Below are 25,335 nucleotides of genomic sequence, written 5' to 3'. Positions count from 1 at the left end.
TTCACTTTTTTTTTTGGATCAGCAAGTGGGTGTGTGATTTATCTTAATTTATACAAATATGAATTTTTCTAACTTTTATAAAGGGAATTGCCAAACTGGAGTTGTACAAACCCCCAATTTTAGCGCAATATTAACTCAGACACTATTATTTTGGAGCATATTGATTCTAAATAGCCGCATGAAGTTAATTGATGAAAAAAATCTCTTCAGGTGACATGTTTTAACAGTAGAATGGATGAAAAGTAACGTAGGTGGTACATTCCAACACTTAAGAGGGTCCAGGTGGTAACAAATAAAAATTGAAAGTTTAGGTATTATTATCGCACATGCTTACAAGTTCAAGTGGTACTTGTGTAAAAAATCATTTCTACAACAGTATTCTATTTCTTTCTTTTTTCGTTGCTCAATGGTCAACTTTTAATTTTATTTTTTAAATATTTAGCTGATGGACAATTACTCTATAAATTTGAAAAGTGACTATTCCTTATGTTATAATAAAGACTTTTTTATATAGTCTGTTAGAGATATGTGTGGAGCAAAAAATAATTCTAAAAATTCTGGATAAAACATGTGACTTTTTTTTCCAAAAAAATACAATAAAGCCCTCATTAATGGGTAGGGCCCACAAATATTCACACGTGCAGTTCAATATCCCTAGAGAATTGAACTGCTGAATACAACATCACCAAGTTTCCTGTCGTAACATGGAAAAGTTAAATACATTAATGATAGGATTAGTCACCAAATTCTATCGTTAATACATTCCTAATTGAAAATCAACTCAAACAGGCAAGGAATTCTCATCAGAAGCAATCAAAGATACTTGATAATCCCAAGGTATTATCTCATAGTTAATATCTTCGGGATAATTCTTTTCTTATCCATCCTATGAATATCACACCTTGGCCAATGGGAAACCGTCATGTGTAAGGAAAAATCCTAACATTATGACTACCCATCTTCCCATAAATACTGCATCTACACCATTTTCTGGTAAGCTTTTGCTACACACTCAAGCTCTAAAAACTCACTCTTTTCAGATTAAGCATCAGAGATCTATTGGCTAAACCCCCAACTCGTGGGCGCGTGTGTGGCTTTGACCTTGATCAAATTCGTCAAGACTAAAGACAGCTTTTTGCTACAACAATATTATTTTTAAATTTGACTCATTAAAATAAAATTTTAGTTGTTTTTACACCATGTTTAGAGATGCTGTAATGACATTGCATTAATACCACATTTGTGATGGGTCTGATGACTGATGACTCATAAAAGTTCCAATACAGAAAAAGATAAAAAGGTGAAAAGGAAAGCCGGGAAGGTATGCCAAAATCATCAGTGGATGGATTTTTCTGTGTGGCTGGTTGTGTAACTTGTGTTAGGTGGAACGCGATACCAAACACCATAATGAATTAAAAATGTCTAACAAAACTATATCCCTTCTCATCTTTCTGACTTCTCATCATTGTGATGGACGAATTTTCTTCATGACTTCTTTATCTTCTTCGTTTGTCAATACGAAAACAAGCAGCCCACCGACACCGGCAGCTTCAGCACCACACAAAAGCTAAAAGCAGCTGCTCACTCAGCCTGTTTCTGCCATTTTCTTCTGCATAAACAAATAAATATCAGAGGGAGGAGCATTGGTGGTAAGTTTTTACCAAAAAAGCACATTAGGAAGTATGATTTTTTATGTGCATATGATTTCTTTTCTTGTGGTTTCGGTTAAACAAAGGAGTGCATCTTTTAATTTCCAACTTATTTATTGATTGTGTTCGCTATAGAAACAATTAGTATAACCTAGTTGGTTAGAACACCGCGTTCTCTTAAATATTGGAATCTGTCTCTTGTTGTTTAGATATTAGAATATCATTTTCGATAAATGAAAAGTGTGTTTGTATTTGTATTGTTTATACATTACACCCTTTTTTCTGATGGTTGTTTGATTAAGATGACCTGTTTTTATTTGAGCTCTTAAAAAATTGAGTGATCCAATTGAGGCAAAATTAGAACTTATTATATAATGTCCTCAAGTGTAATGTTATTTTTGTATTTGCTTCTTCACTGCAGTTGAGCAAAGCTCCATACTTCATCTTCTCAATGATGTTTAACAGGATCGCATTCATCTTGTTGGTTGGATTGCTGGCGTTGGCACATCAGGCCGCCCGACCACCCCCTCCGAACATCTGTGGTTCGCCTGGCGGTCCACCTGTCACAGCGCCTAGAATAAGGCTAAGGGATGGAAGATTTTTGGCCTACAAGGAACATGGTGTTCCAAAACAAGTGGCCAAGTATAACATTATCTTTGTTCATCCATTCGGTACTTCCCGACATGATCCAGTCATTGCAACATCTGTCTCTCTGGTACTACCTTGATTGGTTCTCTGTCATTCTTCAGTTCAACTCTATTTTGGTTGATTTCGTGGCGGATGTTTTTTTTTTTTTTTTTCTCAGGAAGTTATTGAAGATTTAGGTGTGTACATTGTGTCTTTCGACAGACCAGGGTACGGTGAAAGTGATCCGGATCCTAAGCGAACAGCGAAGAGCTTGGCGTTAGATATAGAGGAGCTTGGTGATCAGCTGGAACTCGGATCCAAATTTTATGTAATTGGATACTCAATGGGAGGACAGGTCATTTGGAAGTGTCTCCAGTACATCCCTCATAGGTAAGACTTCAGAACAAGCCTCCGTCAGTACCAGATGATGCATCGTTCGGTACTGAAATTTTTCTCTAAAGTTTGATGTGTTTGGGATGCTTATTACAACAGGCTAGCAGGAGCAGCGCTGATCGCTCCCGTGATCAATTACTGGTGGCCAGGACTTCCTGCCAACTTGTCATCCTATGCCTATAAGAAGCAACCTCCACAGGATCAATGGGCGCTTCGAGTTGCTCACTATATACCTTGGTTAACCTACTGGTGGAACACTCAGAAATTCTTTCCTTCATCCAGCGTTGTATCCGGTAAACCAGAGAAGGTGTTTTCCCACCAAGATTGGGAAATCATTAGGAATGGAAAGGTTTCTGGAAGCGAAAAGCACAAGGTACTTTCCTTATTCGATCTCTAAATGTTTAGGATTTTTATCGAAACTCGGCAGCTTTGATGATTTTTGTTTTGTTATTTGTTTGGGCAGGCACATGTCACGCAGCAAGGAGAAGCTGAGTCCATCTTTCGCGACATGATTGTTGGATTTGGGAGCTGGGAATTTGGTCCTATGGATCTGAAGAACCCTTTTGCCAGCAATGAACGCTCGGTCCATCTATGGCAGGGTGACGAAGATAAGCTTGTCCTAGTTGAGCTGCAACGCTATATTGCCGAAAAGCTTCCATGGATTCACTACCATGAGGTACCAGGTGGTGGACATTTGTTGCCAGCTGCAGATGGTATGAGTGAGGTCATCTTAAAGGCACTTCTAATTAGAGAGAAGTAGACCATTGACGTTGTCGATACAGAGCAGCTCTCTCAGAGATGCTACATTATATACTAATTATGTTGCAAGACAAATTTTTGTAATGTTACAGATTCAAATAGACGAAATAATTGGAAATTGTGATGTTCCAAATCTCAGGCCATTTTTGTGGTTACATTCAGCGAACTCACACCTGGAAGGTGAACGAACGGCTAAGTTGGAACTACATAAATGACAGATGCAGTGCGGTTCCTGCAAATATAACACCTGGAAGGTAAAGCATCTCTTTAGAAACACGACAATTGATACTACAGAATAGGGTGTTGGATTTCCTCCAATGCATCTTGGTTCGAAACTCCCTCCTCACCAAAATTATTGTAGAAGTTTCGATCACCATTTTCCGGCCTTAACCGCTAGCTATCATTTTCAGTGAAGTCTATCAATCTTCCATCTCAAATTCCTACGAAAAGTGAAAGATGCAACGCCATACTTTTGAATGAACAAAAGATAAATTTATTCATTATTGTGTCAAAGACTCTTAATACAAAGGCCATAATTGGAATAAAGAGCAAAAAGTAAGTTACAAATGCATGAAACAAGCAACAGAAGCTGTCAAACTGCGAGCAACTCAGAAAATCATTTCAAGCCAAGTTCTCGGTTCAGCCTAAAAGCATTATCCATACAGCCATTTGAATAGACCTGAGAAGGAATAGCATTATGAAACAAAAGAGAGAAACCTTCCGCGCTTACTTTGGCAATCCAGTTTCAGGGTTGAGAAGATGACTTTCATCTGACAGCACAACTGGACCTCTCCCAGGTCTTGTGCAAATAAAGTAACTGACATCTCCTCTGAATTTCTGGGACGGATCCTTGATTTCTGGAGGTGGGGGTAAAGTTTCAATATCCTCCGGGCTCTCAACACCGGCATCTTTTAGAATTGACTTATCACCGAGAACGAAACTGGAAAATGAAATGTGAAAATATTTATTAAAAGAAGAAAGAACAGGGTTGGCACAGTCAGAAAAATCCTTGATGCAGAAACTCGCAGAAACAAGAATCTCTTAAACTTTGTGGATCATATGAAAGCATGATAGCATCTAAACTCGAATTACCTGTTCAAATCTGCATCAGAATTTGGTGGAAAGCAGAATAGCAACTTCTGAATTAAAAGGGCAGCCGTTTCTCTGTTACGTGCAATTAGAACTGCATTCGGCCCCGCATCAAATGTATAAGCCACCTATCGATTATTACAATATTGTCAGCTACTCGAACGAATAATATAAACAGTATGCAACTCAAACAAAAGCTTATAGAGTTGAGATTATTATTTTCGTTTAAGCCTAAAATCATTTTCCAACTAATATTTAGTAGCATGCTTATATGCCACAAACTTATAAAAAGTAGAATCAGTGCCAGAAGGGAAGAAGCAGTTCCAGATTTAGAAGCATGCTTTGAACTAGGTTTATCACGAGAACAAAGTCTGATCCAAATTACTTGTCAAGCCAAAGTAAAAAGAAATTCGTTTCCACGAGAAAATTTGTAAATCGTTAAGAGCTTGTATTTGTTTCATGTATGTAGCTGTGCAATTTGTGTCAGTTGAGGCATTATATTAAGAAAACATGTGCAGTGAAGCTCCATGTAGATTAATCTCTTTAATATATAGACATAAGGACTTCTACAGAAAATATAATCACTTTTGGTCTAATACTGAAAATATACGTAATCAGAAATGCTAAATTCAAGATGAGTACCATGCTAGAAAGACAAACAATTAGTATTTTATACTCATTAAATATCATTTAGTTTTCTCCTGAAAATTCAAACCTGAGGTGTTCCTTCTGCGCGGTTCCACTTTTCAACAAGGCTTATTATCCTGAGACATAGGCACTTCGTCAATATTAACTTTCACGTGTATAGCGTCGCCTCAATGAATGAAAAAAATATATGAATTAATCTACTTGCTAAGCTTTTCAAGTGACACAAATGCAACGGGGCTTGCCTGTGGGATGTATCATTCATGTAGAAGATGGGTGGACATGTGTCCAGGCAGACAGCGTGAAACTGGTTACTGTCAGTACAGGTCAGTTGTGCAAAAGAAGCAAAATCACGATTTTTTATGGCTTCTTCCATTTTCAATATGCGTTTTGGTACTACTTCCTGTAACAGTATCAAAAAAGAGATAGGAGAAACAAATTAGATCAGAGTTTAAATGACCCCAAAAAAGTAGAAAAATAACAAACCAAACAAAAAATTAGACGCCTTTTTCTTCTATAATAGCAGTGCATTTGGATGGGGTAGTTTAAAAGTTCCGAGGAATTTGAAAATGACAGAAATTAAACCACAATCTATAAATCTCTTAAGTAGTTAACCTCTTGAGCATAATTGGATGTAAAACGATGGAGCTCTGCTCAACCAGCTACTACTGAAGACAAATCCTATTATTTAGGATGGACAGTGAAAAGGAAAGTGAGAACGTACCTTTGCTCTATGTTGTAAGAGCAAACTTGTTTCAACAGTATCACGCATTCCTGTAGTGCTACTTGTTTCCTTCTGCCGTGAACTTACCTGAAATAAACAAAATCAAGAAGGTAAATAACAGGGTTCTTTACAGTTGTAGCATCTCAACATTCCAGAAGAAGCATGCGCACCTATTATAAGCACCGCAATATATATATATATGTATGTATGTATGTATGTATATTGGACTTTAGTGACAACATAAGTTATCTGGCTTAACTCCACTTATAAAAACGTATTCTTTAAGATGGTGACAACTGATCAGTCTGTCAAGTTATTAACTCTATTAGATGCAATTTTCACTCTTTTTCTATTTAATTTAATTTATGCTTGACTTTGACTTAATATCTTCCTATCTCTTTGTGTGAAAGGATACTATCTTCACGTATATCATATATTTGACATTTTGACTGCAAAAATGTAGTTCCCACTTTCCTCGAATTTTCATGCAAATACTACAGGTGAAGAAAACGGTTGCATCAAGAAGCATAGAATAGAAATATGACTAAGCAAACTAGATAAGTTCATAGGCAGTATTTGCAAAACTTAAAGGTATCATCGCCCAAGGATACACATTTAAGACCATAGAATTTATACTACCAAACCAGGAAGACATGCAGACATGAACAGATGTAAAGTACTGTATAAGCATCAAAATACAAATGTATGGCAGAGATGGAAAGTAGAAAATTCAAAAGACCCCAGAGAAAACCTTTGAAGAACCGAGCACAAAAATGACAAGATAAAAGTAACGTCCACTGGCCAAAATTTACCAATACAATCATTTACTCAAACGAGAAAAGAAAAGACAATACATACCACAGCGATAACAATAACAAGTTCATCCCAGTGCTTCTCATCTGCAAGTTGGACTGCAAGACTGTCGGTTCCCTTATCATCCTTAATAGATCATGATACCAAGAATCAGAACTAAAGCTCCATAGGAAAACTTGCTTTTCAACAGAGGACATAATGAAAACAATAAAAAAAAAAATTGAAAATATAATTATAAACTAAGCTTACTTTTCCCATGATCCACTTGACAAATCCCCCATATAAGCTGCGGCAAGCACTACCAGAACCTTGCCTGTATGAGCAAACAAATTCAAGGAATTATTCCCACGAACTACAACCAGCATACTAGAATCTCTATCATATGAATAAATAAGAACATAAATTTTAAACACACAACCTCATGAATGAAAAATAAAGCAACAGAGTAAAAGTCATCTTCAGTGAGGCCTATATAGTGGCTGATATTTATGTAACGTAAAATTCCATTAACAACCACAAGAATGACAGATGAAACTGAAGTGCAAGGTGTTCCCACTTGGAATCATTATAACTGAAACAAGATACAGGCACCCTGGAAATGAGATATCTAAATAACTCTCAACTACCTTGCAATAGCAGAAAGCTGGCTGTGATCTTCTTTCACATTCATTAACTTTCCGAGGGCAAAAACTGCAAAGTATAAACAGACACTTAGCTATCATATGCTCATTGTTAATTACTATGTATATGTATTGATAAAAAAGAGTAATCTACAACCTGAAAGGGAAAAAAAGTATTTCAAAATATTAAGATAAGATAAAAAGAAATGTCCAAGTATTAAGTGTTAATACCAAAAGATATTGGTAAGAGCAGAAAATAGATACTTGTCAAGAGTCTTTATATATCTTTTACTAAAAATTATATAACATTCATATATGTGCATCTAGATACGTGGAACTTATGTATTCTAAAAAAATTTCATCCAGTAATACCAATTTGTACAACCAGCCTTCCACTGTCTCAAGTTGCCTACTAATTTTTTGGATCATTATGCAGTAATGTTAGTTGGATTGCCCATATTTTGGATATGTATCGTTGTAGACAAAAAAGCAGTTGAGTTATGAAAAGAAAATTCAGCCTAAAAAACACAAAACACATTCGGTTGCTAAGGTAAACTACTTCCAAGTTATAATGGATAATATAGGGCAAAATTAGGGTAATTATTAATTACCTAGACAAGCAAAACCAGCAGCTGAGGAAGCCAATCCAGCAGCAGTAGGAAAATTGTTATATGAAGAGATATGTACATGCAATTTTTCCCAATCCTTCTTAGTAATCTTGATTCCCTTTTCCTTATCATCAACATCGGTAGCTCGACTGCGAATTTCTCTTAAACAGCTTTGGAATCTGCCTCCAGAAATGGATATCTCCTACACTAACCGGAAAAAACATGAGAGCCATGAATCAGTGAAATTCCGAAAGGATCATGATTCATGTCTATGTGGAAAGTAAAACATCAAACCCCTGATGATTTTTGTGGGAAAAAAAACAACAGTGCAAGTTGTAAAATCCAACTACCATCGTTTTTCAACACATGAAAAACCCAACTTAATTAGCCAAAAAAAAAAAAACTGGCACTTGTTTCCTGAAGACAGATCTAAAGATATACACATTATTCAAAGTTTCAAATTTTAATCTCTTCATTTCATCACCTACTGTCACTCAACAGCCAATCCGAACTAAATTGATAAAACACAATGGCGATGGACTTGTAGCTCATTTCGCTAAGAGCATTCTCCCTTACACCCGAGGCACTTCGAATTCCCCCAAATTTTAATCTCTTCATTTCATCACCTACTGTCACTCAACAGCCAATCCGAACTAAATTGATAAAACACAATGGCGATGGACTTGTAGCTCATTTCGCTAAGAGCATTCTCCCTTACACCCGAGGCACTTCGAATTCCCCCAAAAAATAAAAAACCAAAACCCCCAATATCAGTGATATAGCTGTTACATAGTGAAAAGACTCTGTTCCTCAATCTCTTACAAATTGACAATCATTAACTTTCAGTATCTAAAATTCTTTAATTTCCTTTTCATTGGTGACCAAATGGAGTTTGTAAAACCCACAAAATTATGGCTCCCCATGGAGGCCCACCAAGTCGTTTATGTCAAAGTTAAGAGCTTCTCTGAACCCCTGATCCCAAACAAGTGCTCCGGTTTCTTTGCCGGGCATTTTCCCGGGAACCAAACAGAAAGAAAGAAACTTGTAAGAGAAAAAAGAAAAGGCGACTAAAAGTTATACCTCGCCATTGAGCCACATCCGATCTTGGTCAAAGGTGGGACTGACGGAGACAGTGGTGGTGGTGCAGAGGTGGGCCGGATCAAGCGTCACGCTGATGCTGTCATTGACCGGCAGGATGAGCTTCTCGTCCCTCTTTCCCCAGTACTTGATCACGGCGATGTTGGTGGGCGTCTGAGCCGTCACCATCAGCACCCATTTCTGCGACTCATCCGCCATTGAACGCTGCGAAAAGACGAAAATTTTCCCGGAAAAAGCTGGGCGACGGAGTGAGATCTAAATTCTAACGAGGTCTAATGGGGAATGTGAACCTGAGAGGGAATTGGAAGTTGGTGGTGGAGTTTAATAGAGTGGCGGGCGGAGGAAGAAGCCAAATGGTAGGATTTATACTTCACAGTTGAAAGATATAATTTGTGTACCTGGCTTGTCTGCACTCCACTTTTCATACTCTCTCATCTTTTTATATTTGCGCGGTCACGGTTAAGTTAAGTTACCATTACTTTTTGTCTTATTATCTTTATAAAAAAATCAATATAAAATATTAACGTGACTTAAACATGATGACATAAAATAGGAAAGGATAAAAGTGTATAAGAAGCATGGTCTAAAATATCCATAATATCCCGATATTTTCATCGAAATTTCCGTGTTTTTGGACTACCGATATTTCCGATATCATCGATATTTTAGACCTTGCTAAGTCACTCATGTATCTTACCATGCAATGTATAAAGTGTAAAATATTGTACTAATTCATTATATATAAATGATTATGGTGTGTTTAAACTTTTTTCATTAATTACGACATATTTTCTACACTCATGTCAGCTCGCTATATAATCAACTTAAATCAGTTATATTTATCATGCAATACATTTCCTTCTAATTTTTTGTGATAAACTAATAGATAATTGACTAAATAAACATCTTGCAAAGTTTCAATAAAAATTTCCAAGTTTTTCTTACAATTTTCGTGGTTTTTATTCAATTTTTATCGATATCGATAATATCCCGATATTTCTATCAAAATTTTCGTGTTTTTAAACTATCGATATTTCCGATATCATTGATATTTTATACTTTAATAAGAAGTGGGAAAGCAGAGAAGCCGTCCATAATTTGTTGGAGAGAGAGCTGTCGGTGGTGGGCGCCCACCTCGGCGCTGTCTTAAGTCAATGTCAATGGGATGCGGATTTGGGGATCTGCGAATGGGAATCCTCGGACGCCCTTCTTTGACTTCGACTCTTAATTTTCTTCGCCAAAAAGAACAGAAAAATAAAATAAAAATGTTCGCCACTTTTAACTAAATTTCAGTTCCAACAAAATGATTATAAAGCTGTTAAACAAAAAAAATGATATAAATTTATATGAATAACTACTTTTATCATTTTTTTTTAAACATTTTTGGATAATTGGCTAAATTAAACATAAACTAGATCGTAATAGTAAGTGATAATATTATAGAATCATTAGAACAACTAATTATGAAACAATTTTTTTTAGTTCAATTAGAGCAAAAGTATTGTAACTCAAGTGATTGACATTATTTACTCTACATCTTATCTTTAATTCCTCATGCGTCATTACCTAATAAGATAATTCACCACTTGTAAACCTCTCCAAATTAAAAGTTTTTTTAGGCAATTCACCATTTATCATTTATTAAACTTCATATAAATATATAGGAGACGGATTCGTGACACCATTTTTTTTACACAATTTTTTACAAACATTTTTGTGTGGCCCACTTTATAATGTTCTTCAACAATCCGAATCATCTATCTTTCAGATATTCCCTCAAAGACCATGTTCACCAAAAATCACTCAAATATGAGATCATATGATCGTTAGATTAAGGTTTTAGGGTTTCTTTGTAAACTAGTATTCGTCTATTTTCTTCACTACAAATGAATGCCTTAATGGTTTTGGATTTGTCTAATTTTTTGCAAGGATGATATATGAATGATGTTCTAAAAGACAGACGATTTTGATCGTCAAAAGACATTAAAGAGTGAGCTCCAAAAAAAAATGTGTCAAAGATTGTGTAAAACAAGAAGTGGTACCACAAACCCGCCTCCAAATATTTATTTGAAGTCTCATGTTGAATGTTAACATTTCTCTTCACTGACCTCTCCCAGTTGACTCAATTTTTAGCATTGAACATAACTTGTGTCTACAAATAGTTGACTCTTTTTTTTTTTTAGTACACCGATATTTTTATATTAAGAGGAGGGGGAGTTCGGCTAAGCCACATAAGAGGAGGGGGAGTACTGAGTGACAATTAACTCTTTTATTATAAGCGATATTACTACTATAAGTTACTATAAAAATAAGGGAATTGATTTGAACCTAAAGACACGGTAGCTTAAAGAGAAATGCTCAAAAATTTCTGATCCATTAGCAATTCTAATTTACATTTAAATTAAAGGAAAACTAATGAAAATGGCTTGAAAACTTTGAGTTTTAACGATAAAGACAAAATAAAGAGTAAAGTGAATAGTATCATAATTGACTTTTTAGTGTAAAAATGTGATTTTTCGTTAAAGTGAATAATACCAGTAGTTTTTCGTTAAAGTTTCCTTAAATTTAATGGGCTTTTCTTGGCACTTGTCCTTGTACAAATAGTAGAATCTTTGACATTATTTTTCTATCTTTTGGGGGAATAAGTAAAGATGAAAACAATGTTTTTTACCAAAGTGAGTGTGAATATGGAAGAATTCAAGGTTGGTAGGTTGGTGAAAATCTGAAAATTGACCAAAGTTAGTATAATATATTAGTCTGAACAATTACTCACACATCCATATATATAAAATACAGGCTTTTTTTATGGAAAGGAATCATCATTTTTTGGAAAAAAAAAAATGGGGATTAGTTATGACATCCACTCCACATCGAACTTTAACAATCTGAACATTCTATGTTGTAAATCTTGATTCATAAATTATCCTTGCGAAAATTCAATTCAATCCGAAATAATTTGTCCATTCAATTATCACGATGAAATTTTGATGATTCTTAGACCATAGTGTTCGTCAATTTCTTTGGACTCAATTAGATAAATCAAATATTTCCGATTTGTCTAATATTTTGCAAGGATAATCTATGAGATACAACTTGATAGATAGACGGTCCAAATCATTGAAACTCGATGTGGTGTGGGCTCATAACCAATCCTCATTTTTTGAAAAAAAAAAATTAAGTTCCTTCTCTTAAAGACTATAAATATTCATATATACTCTCACTCCAAAAGTAAAAGAGTTGAAAATGCTTAGTAGCATCCCAACCATGTGTGATTTGTATGAGCATTTGAAGGTCCAACCAAGAAAATTCAACAAAAGCAAGCTGAAGGATTCACCACATGGCGCATATTTGTCCATTTACTTTTAATAATATTCTTCAGGTGCTCCCAAATTTTTTTTTTTTTATTCAAGAAAACTCTTATTTCTAAACTTAAAAATGTAATTTTCCTTTATGGTACGTATGGCTGAGTAAATTAACAGCTAAATATTATATATAAGAATTTAATAATAGTAAAATTTTGCATAAAACTCGTACTATTAAGTAGTATGTACTATTGTAATTGAAACCCATAAATATGAGCATAAGTTTTCTCAAAAAATAAGTGCAATTATGCATGGTAGGTAGGCATACATGTTCCAGTTTATTGTCAACCAAGACAACACATTAAAAAATGTCAACCAAAGCCACTTTTTCTGATGAGCCCAAAATGTAATTGGTTTCAATTTGGACATTCGAACTTGGCAAAAAAAAATAAAAAAAAAATTGGACATTCGAAAATTAATCTTTTCATTGTTGAGTGGTTCATTAGCTCATTAGCCAACTAAGAGGGATTAAGAAGGCTGGTAGTATGCTTAAGACCTAAGTGGCTATTAATCGTCACTTAATGCTACGGTTAGGTAGTATAATTGTTCATTCATAAATGAAAAGTTATAGGCCAACAACCAACTCTTATTGATAATCATTTCGTTTTCAGTTTTTAATTTCATTTTTACATTGTAAATATATCATATTTTTAATGCAATGATACTATAGTCTAAAGGAAAAAGAGAGAGAAATTGCGTTAAATCACACAATATTCGAACAACTAATTTAGTATTGAACTTAACACAAGTACATTACATCTTCATTATTCATGGATCAAACTTTGATACTCTTAGTTAATAATTAATCAAGTGCTCAACAGTCAGCAAGTTGGCTGCATGGAATGTGTCTCGTATCACTCAGCAGCAACCAGCAAGTGCTGTCATAAAACATACAAATGGGTTTTCTCAGTCAAAATACGACAGCCTAGGCAGGCAGCCCTCCATTGTTGGCTTTCTTCAAAATTTATATTGACAACGACATCATTGACATGGGATATTATACATTAGGACGCCTCTCACCAACTTCTATTTATTTATTTATTTATCTATCTATCTATCTATCTATCTTACTTATTTATATACATTTAATCATACATAATATTGACAGTAGAATAATACTGAGGATGTGGGGCCAAAAATAATCAAGAAGAGACACGTGGGTTTTTGGGTAAAAAAAACAAAATTACCTTCGAGACATATCGAGATTCCTATGTGCGAGCAATGGATAATCATCCCTCAATCAAGTCAAAGGTGCCCAAAATAGATAACAAATTCAAAGTTATTTCATCCATTCTCATCCTATATTTTCCACAAGGTAATTATTTCATAACTTCAAAACATTCCATATAAATTGAGTTAATTGGCTAATTAATGGATTTATTCCTAATTAATCCATTAATTACCAATTAAATCACTCATTTCACACAAAAATACCCCAAAAGGCTGGCCACCTTTTCTCAAAAGAGGGACTGGCCACGCTCTATATATTGAACCTATTTTCTCTAAAACCCTAGTTCCAACACTTTTGCAAAACTCCCAAAAACTCTCTAAACACTTTTCTCTCTGGCATCGGAGGCTCTTCGGCCAAAGCCCCCCCCCCCCCCGGCATTCATCGTGGGTTCATGAAGCTTTTGGCCTTAACCAAAGGTGTTAGTTGTTTTGTAGGTGCAATTTTGTCCAAGACCAAGGAGGAAGAAATTTGCATCCACAGAGGAGACTAAATTTGTAGATAAAATTTACAAACTAAATGATGTGTCAACAATAGAAAATGAGAACATTTATCAACACTTAAGTAATAATTCAATCATCAATTTCCATGATAGTATATGCTCTTCAACTCACTCACTCCATTTCATATTAAAGTTCTCTCATTGGAAAAAGTACATGATATTTATGAATAGATGTGAGGTATAGTAATCTTCATATAGTCATCTTACTATCCTAGAAAATTACACAAATACTCCTAATTTAACAGGGAGAAATCAATTGAAGAATCGAAACTTACTGAATTGAGGAATCAATGACTTAACAATTACACTAATTAGTGAACGAAAATAAATAACCTGCGACAAAACTCCTAAAAATAGTAAAATCTTGAATGTAATTCGAATATATCTCTTTCTCTACTTCTCACTCGTCACATTACACGATACAATCTACTTCTAGTATCAAAATAATAGTTAAATTGGCCAAGAGGTACGAGCAAAAGAGCGAAAAAGTAATTTATTGAGCAATCTTAGTACTTGCATTTGAATAAGAAGAGGACAACACAAGGCATATACAGCGAAGCTTGCTTGAAGTTTGAGTTTGAACATTCAAAGTTGCACGGCGCCCAGACCTAACTCGGTTGCTAAACACTAAGAGGTCGACTTTTGATTAAAACTGGTCTTGACAAGTATCGGTTAGCCAAAAATATAACGGCAAAAAAATTCGGTGTATTAGATAGGGTCATCGGTCCTTTAACAAGTTGACCTTTAATGAAAGTTTAATCACGAGGGAGATGAGTGTTTTGGAAGTGACAGACAGACAACATCTCAAGTTCATCCTCTGACACTGACATGAAGAAGAGTTTGATACTTGATATCAAATTAAGGATCCATTCGTGTGTTCCTTTCTTCTTTCAAGTTGACTATGAATGGATTTTATTGAATTAGTGGCTAAGTGGCCAAAAATCTTTCAGTGCGTATAATAAAAAATGAAGGACATTATGAGGAGACAAATGATTATGTTTCCTTTTGTTTTGTTGAATTTTCAAAGGCAGAAAATTTGGTTTTTTACTTCCACTCTTTGCCTTTGGAGAAGGAGAGAGAGCATCATTTTGGTTTTTGGAGAAGCCCAACTTTGCTCAAAGAGCAGAGCAGCAGAGCATCCGAGTAGAGAAGAAGGAGTGCTGCATTCCTCATTGGAAGAGAGCACCTCTCTTCGGTTAGTAAGCACTCCTTCTGCATTCCTCATTGGAAGAGAGCACCTCTCTTCGGTTAGTAATCATTCATCAAAGTTGTATTATCTTTGAGCTTCGTATAGAGAGAAAATTATTCACAATATTTCCTTCTCTATTTGGTTCTTTGGTGTGTGAGAACTATTGGTTGTATTGGGGTTTGAGGTTGTGAGATTGTCAACACTTTGTAAACTCCCATTTGGTTGATAGTGGATTATTGGGTGAGCTCCTACTGCTCTGAGGACGTACTCCAGTTAAATTGACTGTTGATGAACCTCGTTAAAATCTTAGTGTCTTTTATATTTTGTTCATGCATTCCATTTGATATATTTCTTGTGGGTTAGCTTGAGTTGGTTTCAATTGGTTTTGGTGCTATCCTAGCACAACAATTGGTATCAGAGCACTGGTTGCTCTTGGGTACTGTCTAGTTTCAAAAGATGTCAGACGGACAACATGAGAATCCTTTTGGAAGCAGCTCCGGGTTTGCAAGAACTACGGTGCAAAATGCAAAGTTCGAAGTGGAAAAGTTTGATGCAACAAACAACTTCGAGATGTGGCAATGTGAGGTCAAAGATGTGTTGGCTCAACAAGATCTACTTGCTGCTTTGGGAGAGAAGTCGAAAGCTATGTCAAAGCCGGAATGGAAGAAATTAAATTTGTGGGCTTGCTCTTCAATTCAGTTGTGCCTTGCAACAACTCATAAGTATTTTGTGATGCGGGAGACAGTAGCAAGTGTGTTGTGGCAAAAATTGGAAGACAAGTATATGACGAATAGTGCAGAGAATCGGCTACACTTGAAGAAAAAACTCTACAGCTTCTAATACAAAGAAGGTACAAAAATGATTAGACACCTTGATGCTTTTAATAAGTTGATTGCCGACTTGTTAAATGTAGATGAAGATATTAAGGATGAAGATAAGACCTTAATATTGTTGAATTCCTTGCCGGACTCTTATGAGCATTTTGCTACCACTATTATGCATGGTAAAGAAACTGTGAAATTTGAAGATGTGTCAAATGCCTTGATGAATTATGAAATGAGGCATAGAGATAAAAAATCATGATAGTAACTGTGAAGCTTTATTTGTTAGAGGTAGATCATCGGAGAGGAGATCCTCTTCTAGTAGAAAAAAAAATCACACTCTCGACCTAGAGGAAACTCTAAAGGTAGAAAAACCTTGGAAAATGATGAATGTGCCTTTTGTCATAATAAGGGCCATTGGAAGAAAGATTGTCCTAGGTTGAAGACCAAAGGAAAAGAAAGTTCTGAAGCCAATGTTGCTGAGGTTGAAACATATTTTTTTTATTTTGCTTTAACCACTTCCTCATCATTTGATTGTGCTACTAAATGGGTGTTGGATATGGGTTGTACTCATCATATGACTCCTCACAAGGATTGGTTTTCAAGCTTGAAAGAGTTTGATGGTGGTGTTGTGTTCATGGGAGATGACAATCCTTGTACAACAAAAGGGATTGGTACAGTTCGTTTGAAGTTGCATGATGGCATGGTTAAAGAGTTGACAGATGTTCGGTATGTACCGAATTTGAAGAAAAATCTTATTTCTTTGGGCACTTTAGAATCCAAGGGCTTCAGGTTTCATTCAGATGGGCAGACATTGAAAGTTACTTATGGTGCACTTGTGGTGATGAAAGCTCTTCGATGTGATCATTTGTATCTATTGCAAGGAAGCATCGTGACAGGTGAAGCGTCTGTAGTCTTAGAAAATATTGGCACATCTGATTCAGATACTACTAGACTGTGGCATATGAGATTAGGCCATGCCGGTGAGAAAACTCTACAAGGGCTTATGAAAAAAGGTCTTCTAAAAGGTGTCACGACTTGTAAGCTTGATTTCTACGAGCATTTTGTCTTGGGAAAGCAAACTAGAGTGAAGTTTGGTACTGCAGTACATCAAACGAGGGCATTCTTGATTATGTACATTCAAATGTTTGGGGTCCTACAAAGACTTCCTCTTTGAGTGGTAGACATTGGTTTGTGACCTTTGTTGATGATTATTCAAGAAGGTCTTGGGTCTACACTATGAAGCACAAGAGTGAGGTGTTAAGCATTTCCTTGGATTGGAAGAAAATGGTTGAGAACCAGACTGGGAGAAAGATTAAAATTTTGAGATCGGATAATAGTGGTGAATACACATCCGACCCTTTCTTTAAAGTTTGCAAAGAGGAAGGGATTGTGAGGCATTTCAGTGTCCGGGGAACTCCACAACAAAATGGAGTTGCAGAAAGATTGAATCAAACCTTGCTTGGGAAGGTTAGATGTATATTGTCTCAATTAGGTTTGAGCAAGTTGTTTTGGGCAGAGGCAGTTACTTATGCATGTCACATCATCAATTAGTTACCCTCAGCTGCTATTCAGGGTAAGACACCAATGGAGGTATGGACTGGGAAACCTTCTACTGATTATGATTATATTCATATTTTTTGTTCACCTGCTTATTTTTATGTAACTAAAAATAAACTTGATCTTAGAGCCAAAAAGGTTATCTTTCTTGGTTTTAGTAGTGGTGTCAAAGGTTACAGGTTGTGGTGCCCAGAAATGAAGAAACTTTAATTAGCAGAGATGTGACATTTGATGAAGAAAGTATGTACAAAGACTCTGAGAAGAATGTGAAAGATGTCCAACACGTGGAGCTTGAGAAAGTTGCCTCTGGTACTTCAAATCCTATTTTCGCTGATGTCGAAGCCACTACAAGTGAAGAAGTTGGAGACCATGAGGATGTTGAAGAAGTTGAACTTGAATATTCTATTCAAGTTAAAAAGCAAGTTTCACCTCAAGAGTCTATTGCCAAGAACAGAGGAAAGAGACAAATTACCAAGCCAGCTCGGTATAGTGACTATGTTGCTTTTGCTCTTCCTATTATCACTTATGATATTCCATCCAATTTTGAGGAAGCCATTGAGAGTGAGGAGAAGGAGAGGTGGTGCAATGCCATGGGTGATGAGATGAATTCTCTCTTGAAGAACAAGACTTGGGAATTAGCTAAATTGCCTAAGGGCAAGAAAGCTATCGATTGCAAATGGGTGTATGCCAAGAAGGAAGGTGCTGATGAGAAAAGTAATGTAAGATTCAAAGCAAGATTAGTTGCTAAAGGGTATGCACAAAATGAGGGCATTGACTACAACGAAATCTTTTCTCCGGTTGTGAAGCACTCCTCAATTCGCATTATGTTAGCTCTTGTTGCACATTATGATCTTGAGCTTGTGCAACTCGATGTGAGGACGGCTTTCCTACATGGTGATTTGAATGAAGAGATCTATATGTGTCAACTGGATGGGTATACAGTGAAAGGGAAGGAGAATTTGTTTTGCAAATTGAAGAAATCACTTTATGGCTTGAAGCAATCTTTAAGGCAATGGTATTTGAGGTTTGATAAATTTATGAGAGACCAAAATTATTCTAGAAGTTAATATGATCATTGTGTGTACTTCAAGAAGTTGCAAGATGGGTCTTTCATTTATTTATTGATATATGTTGATGATATGTTGATTGCCTCAAAGAATGTCGAAGAGATTGAGAAATTGAAGAATGAGTTTGAGATAAAGGATCTTGGTGAAGCGAAGAAGATTCTTGGCATGGAGATCACTACAGATAGAGATAAGGGTTTGGTCAGTTTGAATCAAAGACAATACCTTGAAAAGTTGATGCGGAAGTTTGGAGTTCATGATTCAACCAAACCGGTTAGTACCCCTTTGGCTCCTCATTTTAAATTGAGTTCTCTACAATGTCCTAAAACTGATAAAGAGAAGCTGCAAATGAAAAATATACCATATGCAAATTTGGTTGGTAGTTTGATGTATGCAATTGTATGCTCTAGATCGGATATTGCTCATGCAGTTGGCATGGTGAGTCAATATATGCATAATCCAGGTAAAGAGCATTGGTAAGCAGCTAAGTGGATATTGAGGTATCTCCATGGTACTCGAGATGTTGGTTTATGCTTTGAGAGAGATGACTCTGGTATTGGTCATTTTGCAATTGGTTATGTTGATTCAGATTATGCAGGTGATCTGGATGGAAAAATCTACTACAGGCTATGTGTTTACTATGGCTAATGGGCCAGTTTGTTGGAGGTCCATTTTGCAGTCGTTTGTTGCCTTGTCTACTACAGAGGCTGAATATATGGCAGTTGCTGAAACTATAAAGGAGGCCATTTGGATACATGGGCTGATTAGAAATTTGGAGGTTGATCAGAAGCAAGTAGAGGTACATTGTGATAGTCAGAATGCCATTCATTTGGCTAAGTATCAGGTTCATCATGCGAGGACCAAGCACATAGATGTGCGTTTGTGCGTGAAGTCGTTGGTGAATGAGAGATTATTCTCCAGAATATCCCAACTAAAGACAACCCCGCTGATATGTTGACTAAGGTTGTTGGTGTAGCCAAGTTTGTTCATTGCTTAAACTTGGCTCACATTTTGCCTATATGAAGAAGGTGTTGAGCAGTAAGAGTTTTGGAGCATTTGGCTCGACATGAGTTGTTCTCTTGCAAGTGTTTGGGAGTAATTTTTGTGTTGATTGTGTTGGTTGGCTTATCATGGCATTTTCGGAACTTGGCCAAGGTGAAGATTGTTAAATTAGTGGCCAAGTGGCCAAAAACCTTTCGGTGCATATAATAAAAAATGAAGGACATAATGATGTGGGAACATCATTATGAGGAGACAAATGATTATGTTTCCTTTTGTTTTGTTGAATTTTCAAAGGTAGAAAATTTGTTTTTTTACTTCCACTCTTTGCCTTTGGAGAAGGAGAGAGAGCATCATTTTGGTTTTTGGAGAAGCCCAACTTTGCTCAGATAGCAGAGCAGCAAAGCATCCGAGCAGAGAAGAAGGAATGTTGCATTCCTCATTGGAAGATAGCACCTCTCTTCGGTTAGTAATCATTCATCAAAGTTGTATTATCTTTGAGCTTCGTATAGAGAGGAAATTATTCACAATATTTCCTTCTCTATTTGGTTCTTTGGTGTGTGAGAACTATTGGTTGTATTGGGGTTTTAGGTTGTGAGATTGTCAACATTTTGTAAACTCCCATTTGGTTGATAGTGGATTATTGGGTGAGCTCCTACTGCTCCGAGGACGTACTCCAGTTAAACTGACTGTTGAGGAACCTCGTTAAAATCTTGGTGTCTTTTATATTTGGTTCTTGCATTCCATTTGATATATTTCCTATGGATTAGCTTGAGTTGGTTCCAATTGGTTTTGGTGCTATCCTAGCACAACAGATTTAGATACGAGCAACTGTAACATCACATTATTGGAAATTGACTTAAATCTACGGTTTTGAGTTTTTGTTTGGTTTTTGTGTGCCATTTCTTTTACATTTCTTCTTCCATTCCACCGCCCTTTCACTCTTCTATATCCCTCTTTTACTTCATATACTTTCTTTCTATCTCTAGCACAAAAAAAGGCAAAGCTAAAATAAAAATGATTATTAGACGGACAATAGTTTTTCTATTAATAAATTGATTGTAAGTTTGTAACTAAATTTAGAAGACATTTGATAATCATTTCAGTTTTCTGAAATCTCTTTTGCTAACTACTTTAAAAAAATGAAAACTAAAAACCAAATATGACAGCCAAATTTTAATAACTCAAGAAAGTAGTTTTTAGTTTTCATTTTCTTTTAAATTAAAAACTAAAAGTAGTAACCAAACGAGTTTTAGTTTTCAAAAAAGTGAAATAAATAAAATAAAGGGAAAAACAACCACTTGGAGAACAGTACAATAATATATCAGCAAAGATGTCTGCTTACAAATATACACATACATGCAAATGTTTCTAATCATTGAAGAAAACCAGCACTTCACTAGATATAAAGTAAATGAAAACAGCAGCGAAAGAGAAAGAACTAATTTTAAAGAGAATTTGAAGTCACGGGCTACTTTTGATTCTTCATTTGGTTCATACTTCAGATTGACTAATAATAAACAGTATCCACTCCCTCCTCGCGGAATCATTAAGAGATTTCACTAGGGAGAATTCTTCTGGATTACCATTCAGTAATATGCGCACAGCCTTCATAACTTGCAGTCTACTAAGTTTTGGTACCTTCAAAACCACGTCAAGTACCTCCTTTCCTTCGAGTCTCACTCGCGGTTTCACTTGACTTGCCAAAAACTCCTTCACTGACTTTGCCATCTCACCAATTGCATCCGCCATGGAATCTCTTTTCGCTTTCTTTTTTGGATGGGAGTCGCAAGTTGAAGCTGACAGATTTATACAAGCATGCGACGAGAGTTAGGAATCAGATTTTTTCTTCAGCACAAGCACAGATAGAAAGTAGACTTCATTTATTATCCTCCCATACAGATCTTACAGAGGTATGGGAATCTTGTAAATTTTACAAAGATAACAAACTTTTCTCCATCACTTTATAAATGTTCATGAAAAAAGGCAGCTCAGTTTCAAAGATAGGATTTTATCAGATCATCCAGTGACAATCTTATAAAGATTTCCACTTACGATGAAGCCAACCTGTAAACACTGGAAGGTTATTCAAAATTACGAATCACAAAAGCATTCCGTGGTTGATCTCTAGTTGCTAAGCTGCTAACTATAATTTCATAACTACAACGCCCCCTGTAAAAACCTGACAATTTCTTACCAGCTTCACTAAAGAGCAATTTAAGGGACAATGACATTTACCGTAATAAGCTGAATGTCCAATAGCAATTGCATGGACGTTAGTTTTGGGAATCCTCATTTAAAAAATTCTTTCTTCGATGAACATATAAGGTAACAGCTATCTGTTAGATGGATTCTTAAATCCAGGCACCATGCTCACTTTGGTTGGTGCGACTGCAGACAAACATAGTTATGTACTGCAACCGCATGAGCCGGCCACCTTGAGAGCTCTAATTATAGTTATCCTTGGATCTGTAGTGGAAAGAATGTTTAACTCTATATTGTCTCACACGTTACCTGACAGAGCTTCTCAATCTTATCCTACCGGCACCGTTCTATATTCATCAATAGCTTCAGTCCTACCCTCAAACAAGGTCTCCCCTCTACTTCTTATCATAGGCAAATCATTAGCAACACCCCCTGTCGATAGACCCACAAAACCGAACTATGCCTACTACATGAGTTACATGTTAATAAACGCAAACCCACGTCTCTCTCTCTCTCTATGTCTCTTTCTCACACACACATGCACGCACATTCATAAATAGTTAATAAGAAACGCTGATTCCTATTACATGAGATACAGATCAATAAATTCAAGCCCATTTACAGGCCAAATTCTCTCGTTTGATAAATAGTTACAGGTAATGCTAAACCCTAACATTTCATAAATAGATTATGTTAAACACTCATATTTCATACATCGTCAGTGAATTACAAACGAGAGTTCAAGATAGAGGGAAAATAAAGCAAAAGGCCATAATTACTGTCAAGCAAGCCCATGAAGCTAAATATTTGACTGACCTGTAGATTGCTGCAGATTAGTTGGAGATGGGGATTTGGGGTGTGCGTAAACGGCAGACGAATCACCCCGGAGCTCTGCGACCGTAAGTTGGGTCCTGTCGTGCCTCACGATTGGAGGCTGATTAAGCTGTGGAGTTGGCTCAGAAGCAGCTGGTGCTGCATTAACTAGAGGAGAAGATGGTACACTTGTCTTGCCATGAAGCATCATGTTGTTGACAGGAGGCACAGGTGCGGGTGCGCGTGCGCCTGCAGGATTAAATGCAGGAGAAGACGGCACACGTCTCTTAATATAAGGTATACAATCCAACTTCAGAGCTGGTACAGAAGAACATCGAAGCCTATCCGTAGGATCAATTCGCACCTGAGAATCCATGGCGAACCGAGTTATTAAGGACCCGAAAGGCAAGTCGCCAAGGGTAAAACTTGCAGATCGGCAGATTACACGGAAAATGTAGGTGGGCAGATCAATTGGCAGATTGGTCCCAATAGCATAAAGGAGGCGCGCTCTATCAGGAGTAATGAAAGAAGAGGAAGAGAAACCCAGAGTATCAATATTATCAACCACAATGCAGTTAAGTATTTTGTAGAAGTCAGTGAGACGGGTTACGGAGAAAAGTTCTTGCAATCTCTTGTAGGGGCCAACTAAGGTAGACCTGACTAAATTCATGTCAAGCTTAGCAACAAGCTGATCATAATCGAAACCGGGTTCATCCGGCTTGAGCCGAGGAAGTTTACGCAACCGGGCAATGCTATTTACGGAGAAATTGAGGGTCTTACCGCGTAGGTAGACATCAAAAGAGTCGGGGAATGGCCGATCAGCAGGGAGAGGAGGGATGTTGGAGTAGAATTCTTGAATAATCTGGACATTAGCAGGCTCTGCAGGTCCTACAACGGAAAGCCAACCGCGTGATTCGAAGACGGAGGGAATCCCAAAATCCTCGAAATCGCTCAATAGGTACTCTTGCCGATCGGTCCTCAGAAAACACAGTCGGAAGTTTTTCTTGTAGCGATTGAGTGCCTCGGCGTCCTTGAACCTATCACCAACACCACCAACATCCTCATCGGCCTCTCTACCCATCGTCATTAATTGATTACAAAGACAAGATTGAGTAGATTTGAGTGAGAAATAAGTGAGAGGAAATGGCGTTCCAGTTTGCTGAAAACAGGATAGAAGAGGAGAGGGAGGAGACGCGAGGGAAACTTTTTATATAAGCGCGCCACTGCAATTTTGAATTTTCATAAGAAAATATCTCAACCGACTTCCTATTTTACTCTTATTTTCAGTTTTTATTTATTTATTAGGCTACTCACAGCATTTCCAATAGACTCCTTAGAGCTTTTTCAAAGGATAAATTCTCTTCTTTTTCAATAGATATGTTAAATATTTATTTTATTATTTTATTGGGCCTAGAGTTATATTAACTATTAAAATATAATCAAAGTTAGTTGTAGTTTTTATTCTATTGGTTGTTAATGAGACTCATGTATTAAAAAATTCAATTAAATATATTTGACTCCTTCTTTGTTTGCTGTCAAAAAAGGGAGTAAGAAAGCAAGGAGTCAAATGACTCACATGCCACATCATATTTGGCATATCCATTGAAGAACACCTAAATGTCTTTTAATTCTATTTGACATATTTGATATCTCCTTTGGAGATGGTCTTAAGATCATCTTCAAAGAAAATGCTGGATTTTAATAGTCAAATTACAATTGTTGAGTGACTTGGCAATCTAACGTCTTATGTCAAATTTTATATTTTTCCAACTAAACTGTTAAATGTTATTTTCTTATTAATATAGAGCTTAAAATGATTTCTCCATTTTATACGTTTACTATGTAAGTTGGCGTCTATATTTTCATTCAACGTTCATTGAATTTAGTGAGTTGTTCAAGCCAAACCAATCCTAAACATCATTGAGTGTATGATCATAGGGGTGGAAAAAATTCCCGAAAATCCCGAACCGAACCAAAAAAATCCCGATCCCAAACCGAACTTCCCGAAATTTTCAGGATGCTATCCCGAAAATTTGGGATTCCCGATTTGTCCTGAAATTCCGAAAATATATATTTAAACAACAATTCATAATTTCATATTTAAATTTAGGATTCCCGATTTGTCCCGAAATCCCGAAAATTTGGTTTGGAATTGGTCTTCAAATTTTTGTCCCAAAAAAATTCGGTTTGGGATTCGGGATACTAGTTTCAGTATGGTATCTCATACCGAACCACCCCTATGGTCATATGTGAATATTGAAAGTGATTTATGACTACAAGGAACTTTTCTATTTACAAAAGTTGAGATGTACAAGCAGGCTAAGTTCTACCTCCCATGAAAGTGTAAGAACGAACACCACAACATATGCAGAAGATTCGAGAGAAAGAGACCAAATTGAAGGGGCAGCTCATTCCGCTTGTGATTGATGGATTTGTTGTTAATTGTTCAGTATTGCGTGTCTTGGTGGTGCTAATGTTTCAGTGGATATGTGCTACCGGAGTTGGTGGGTGGAGGAAAACGAGTGGTTTGGCATGTAGGAACAAGTTTATAACTTCTTATTCAAGGA

At 36.4% G+C, this 25,335-nt stretch overlaps 3 protein-coding genes across 3 annotated transcripts; 1 reads left to right on the top strand and 2 right to left on the bottom strand.

Moving 5' to 3' along the window:
* Nucleotides 1-1,362: 1,362 nt before the first annotated feature.
* On the top strand, nt 1,363-3,561 carry LOC126629744 (uncharacterized). Its single transcript, XM_050299851.1, has 5 exons — nt 1,363-1,649; nt 2,071-2,364; nt 2,455-2,666; nt 2,769-3,042; nt 3,133-3,561. Exons 2-5 carry the CDS (start codon nt 2,101-2,103, stop codon nt 3,427-3,429), a joined length of 1,047 nt encoding a protein of 348 aa, XP_050155808.1. The 5' UTR covers nt 1,363-1,649; nt 2,071-2,100; the 3' UTR covers nt 3,430-3,561.
* A 337-nt stretch (nt 3,562-3,898) lies between these two features.
* On the bottom strand, nt 3,899-9,424 carry LOC126629743 (diphosphomevalonate decarboxylase 2-like). Its single transcript, XM_050299850.1, has 10 exons — nt 9,008-9,424; nt 7,931-8,129; nt 7,326-7,389; nt 6,949-7,012; nt 6,745-6,825; nt 5,887-5,973; nt 5,408-5,565; nt 5,233-5,281; nt 4,521-4,645; nt 3,899-4,368 (listed from the first exon to the last, which is right to left on the bottom strand). Exons 1-10 carry the CDS (start codon nt 9,221-9,223, stop codon nt 4,155-4,157), a joined length of 1,257 nt encoding a protein of 418 aa, XP_050155807.1. The 5' UTR covers nt 9,224-9,424; the 3' UTR covers nt 3,899-4,154.
* Nucleotides 9,425-21,051: 11,627 nt separating this feature from the next.
* On the bottom strand, nt 21,052-23,947 carry LOC126628079 (uncharacterized). Its single transcript, XM_050297660.1, has 2 exons — nt 22,772-23,947; nt 21,052-21,549 (listed from the first exon to the last, which is right to left on the bottom strand). Exons 1-2 carry the CDS (start codon nt 23,853-23,855, stop codon nt 21,245-21,247), a joined length of 1,389 nt encoding a protein of 462 aa, XP_050153617.1. The 5' UTR covers nt 23,856-23,947; the 3' UTR covers nt 21,052-21,244.
* Nucleotides 23,948-25,335: the final 1,388 nt, after the last annotated feature.

The sequence above is a fragment of the Malus sylvestris genome, chromosome 7 (assembly GCF_916048215.2).
Source record: "Malus sylvestris chromosome 7, drMalSylv7.2, whole genome shotgun sequence".
Lineage (NCBI taxonomy): Eukaryota > Viridiplantae > Streptophyta > Magnoliopsida > Rosales > Rosaceae > Malus > Malus sylvestris.
The sequence above is the reverse complement of the archived record's forward strand: the minus strand, read 5'-3'. Positions and strand labels throughout refer to the sequence as shown.

What these genes read in the sequence shown, in the direction of transcription:
- LOC126629743 (XM_050299850.1), bottom strand. Translation starts at nt 9,223, where the DNA reads ATGGCGGATGAGTCGCAGAAATGGGTGCTGATGGTGACGGCTCAGACG. An exon ending in TCTTACAACATAGAGCAAAG is followed by an intron (nt 5,566 to 5,886) that starts GTACGTTCTCAC and finishes ATACTGTTACAG; the next exon opens with GAAGTAGTACCAAAACGCAT. An exon ending in TCTGATGCAGATTTGAACAG is followed by an intron (nt 4,369 to 4,520) that starts GTAATTCGAGTT and finishes TTCATTTTCCAG; the next exon opens with TTTCGTTCTCGGTGATAAGT.
- LOC126629744 (XM_050299851.1), top strand. Translation starts at nt 2,101, where the DNA reads ATGATGTTTAACAGGATCGCATTCATCTTGTTGGTTGGATTGCTGGCG. An exon ending in TTGCAACATCTGTCTCTCTG is followed by an intron (nt 2,365 to 2,454) that starts GTACTACCTTGA and finishes TTTTTTTCTCAG; the next exon opens with GAAGTTATTGAAGATTTAGG. An exon ending in CTGGAAGCGAAAAGCACAAG is followed by an intron (nt 3,043 to 3,132) that starts GTACTTTCCTTA and finishes TTGTTTGGGCAG; the next exon opens with GCACATGTCACGCAGCAAGG.
- LOC126628079 (XM_050297660.1), bottom strand. Translation starts at nt 23,855, where the DNA reads ATGACGATGGGTAGAGAGGCCGATGAGGATGTTGGTGGTGTTGGTGAT. An exon ending in TAATCTGCAGCAATCTACAG is followed by an intron (nt 21,550 to 22,771) that starts GTCAGTCAAATA and finishes TAAATCTGTCAG; the next exon opens with CTTCAACTTGCGACTCCCAT.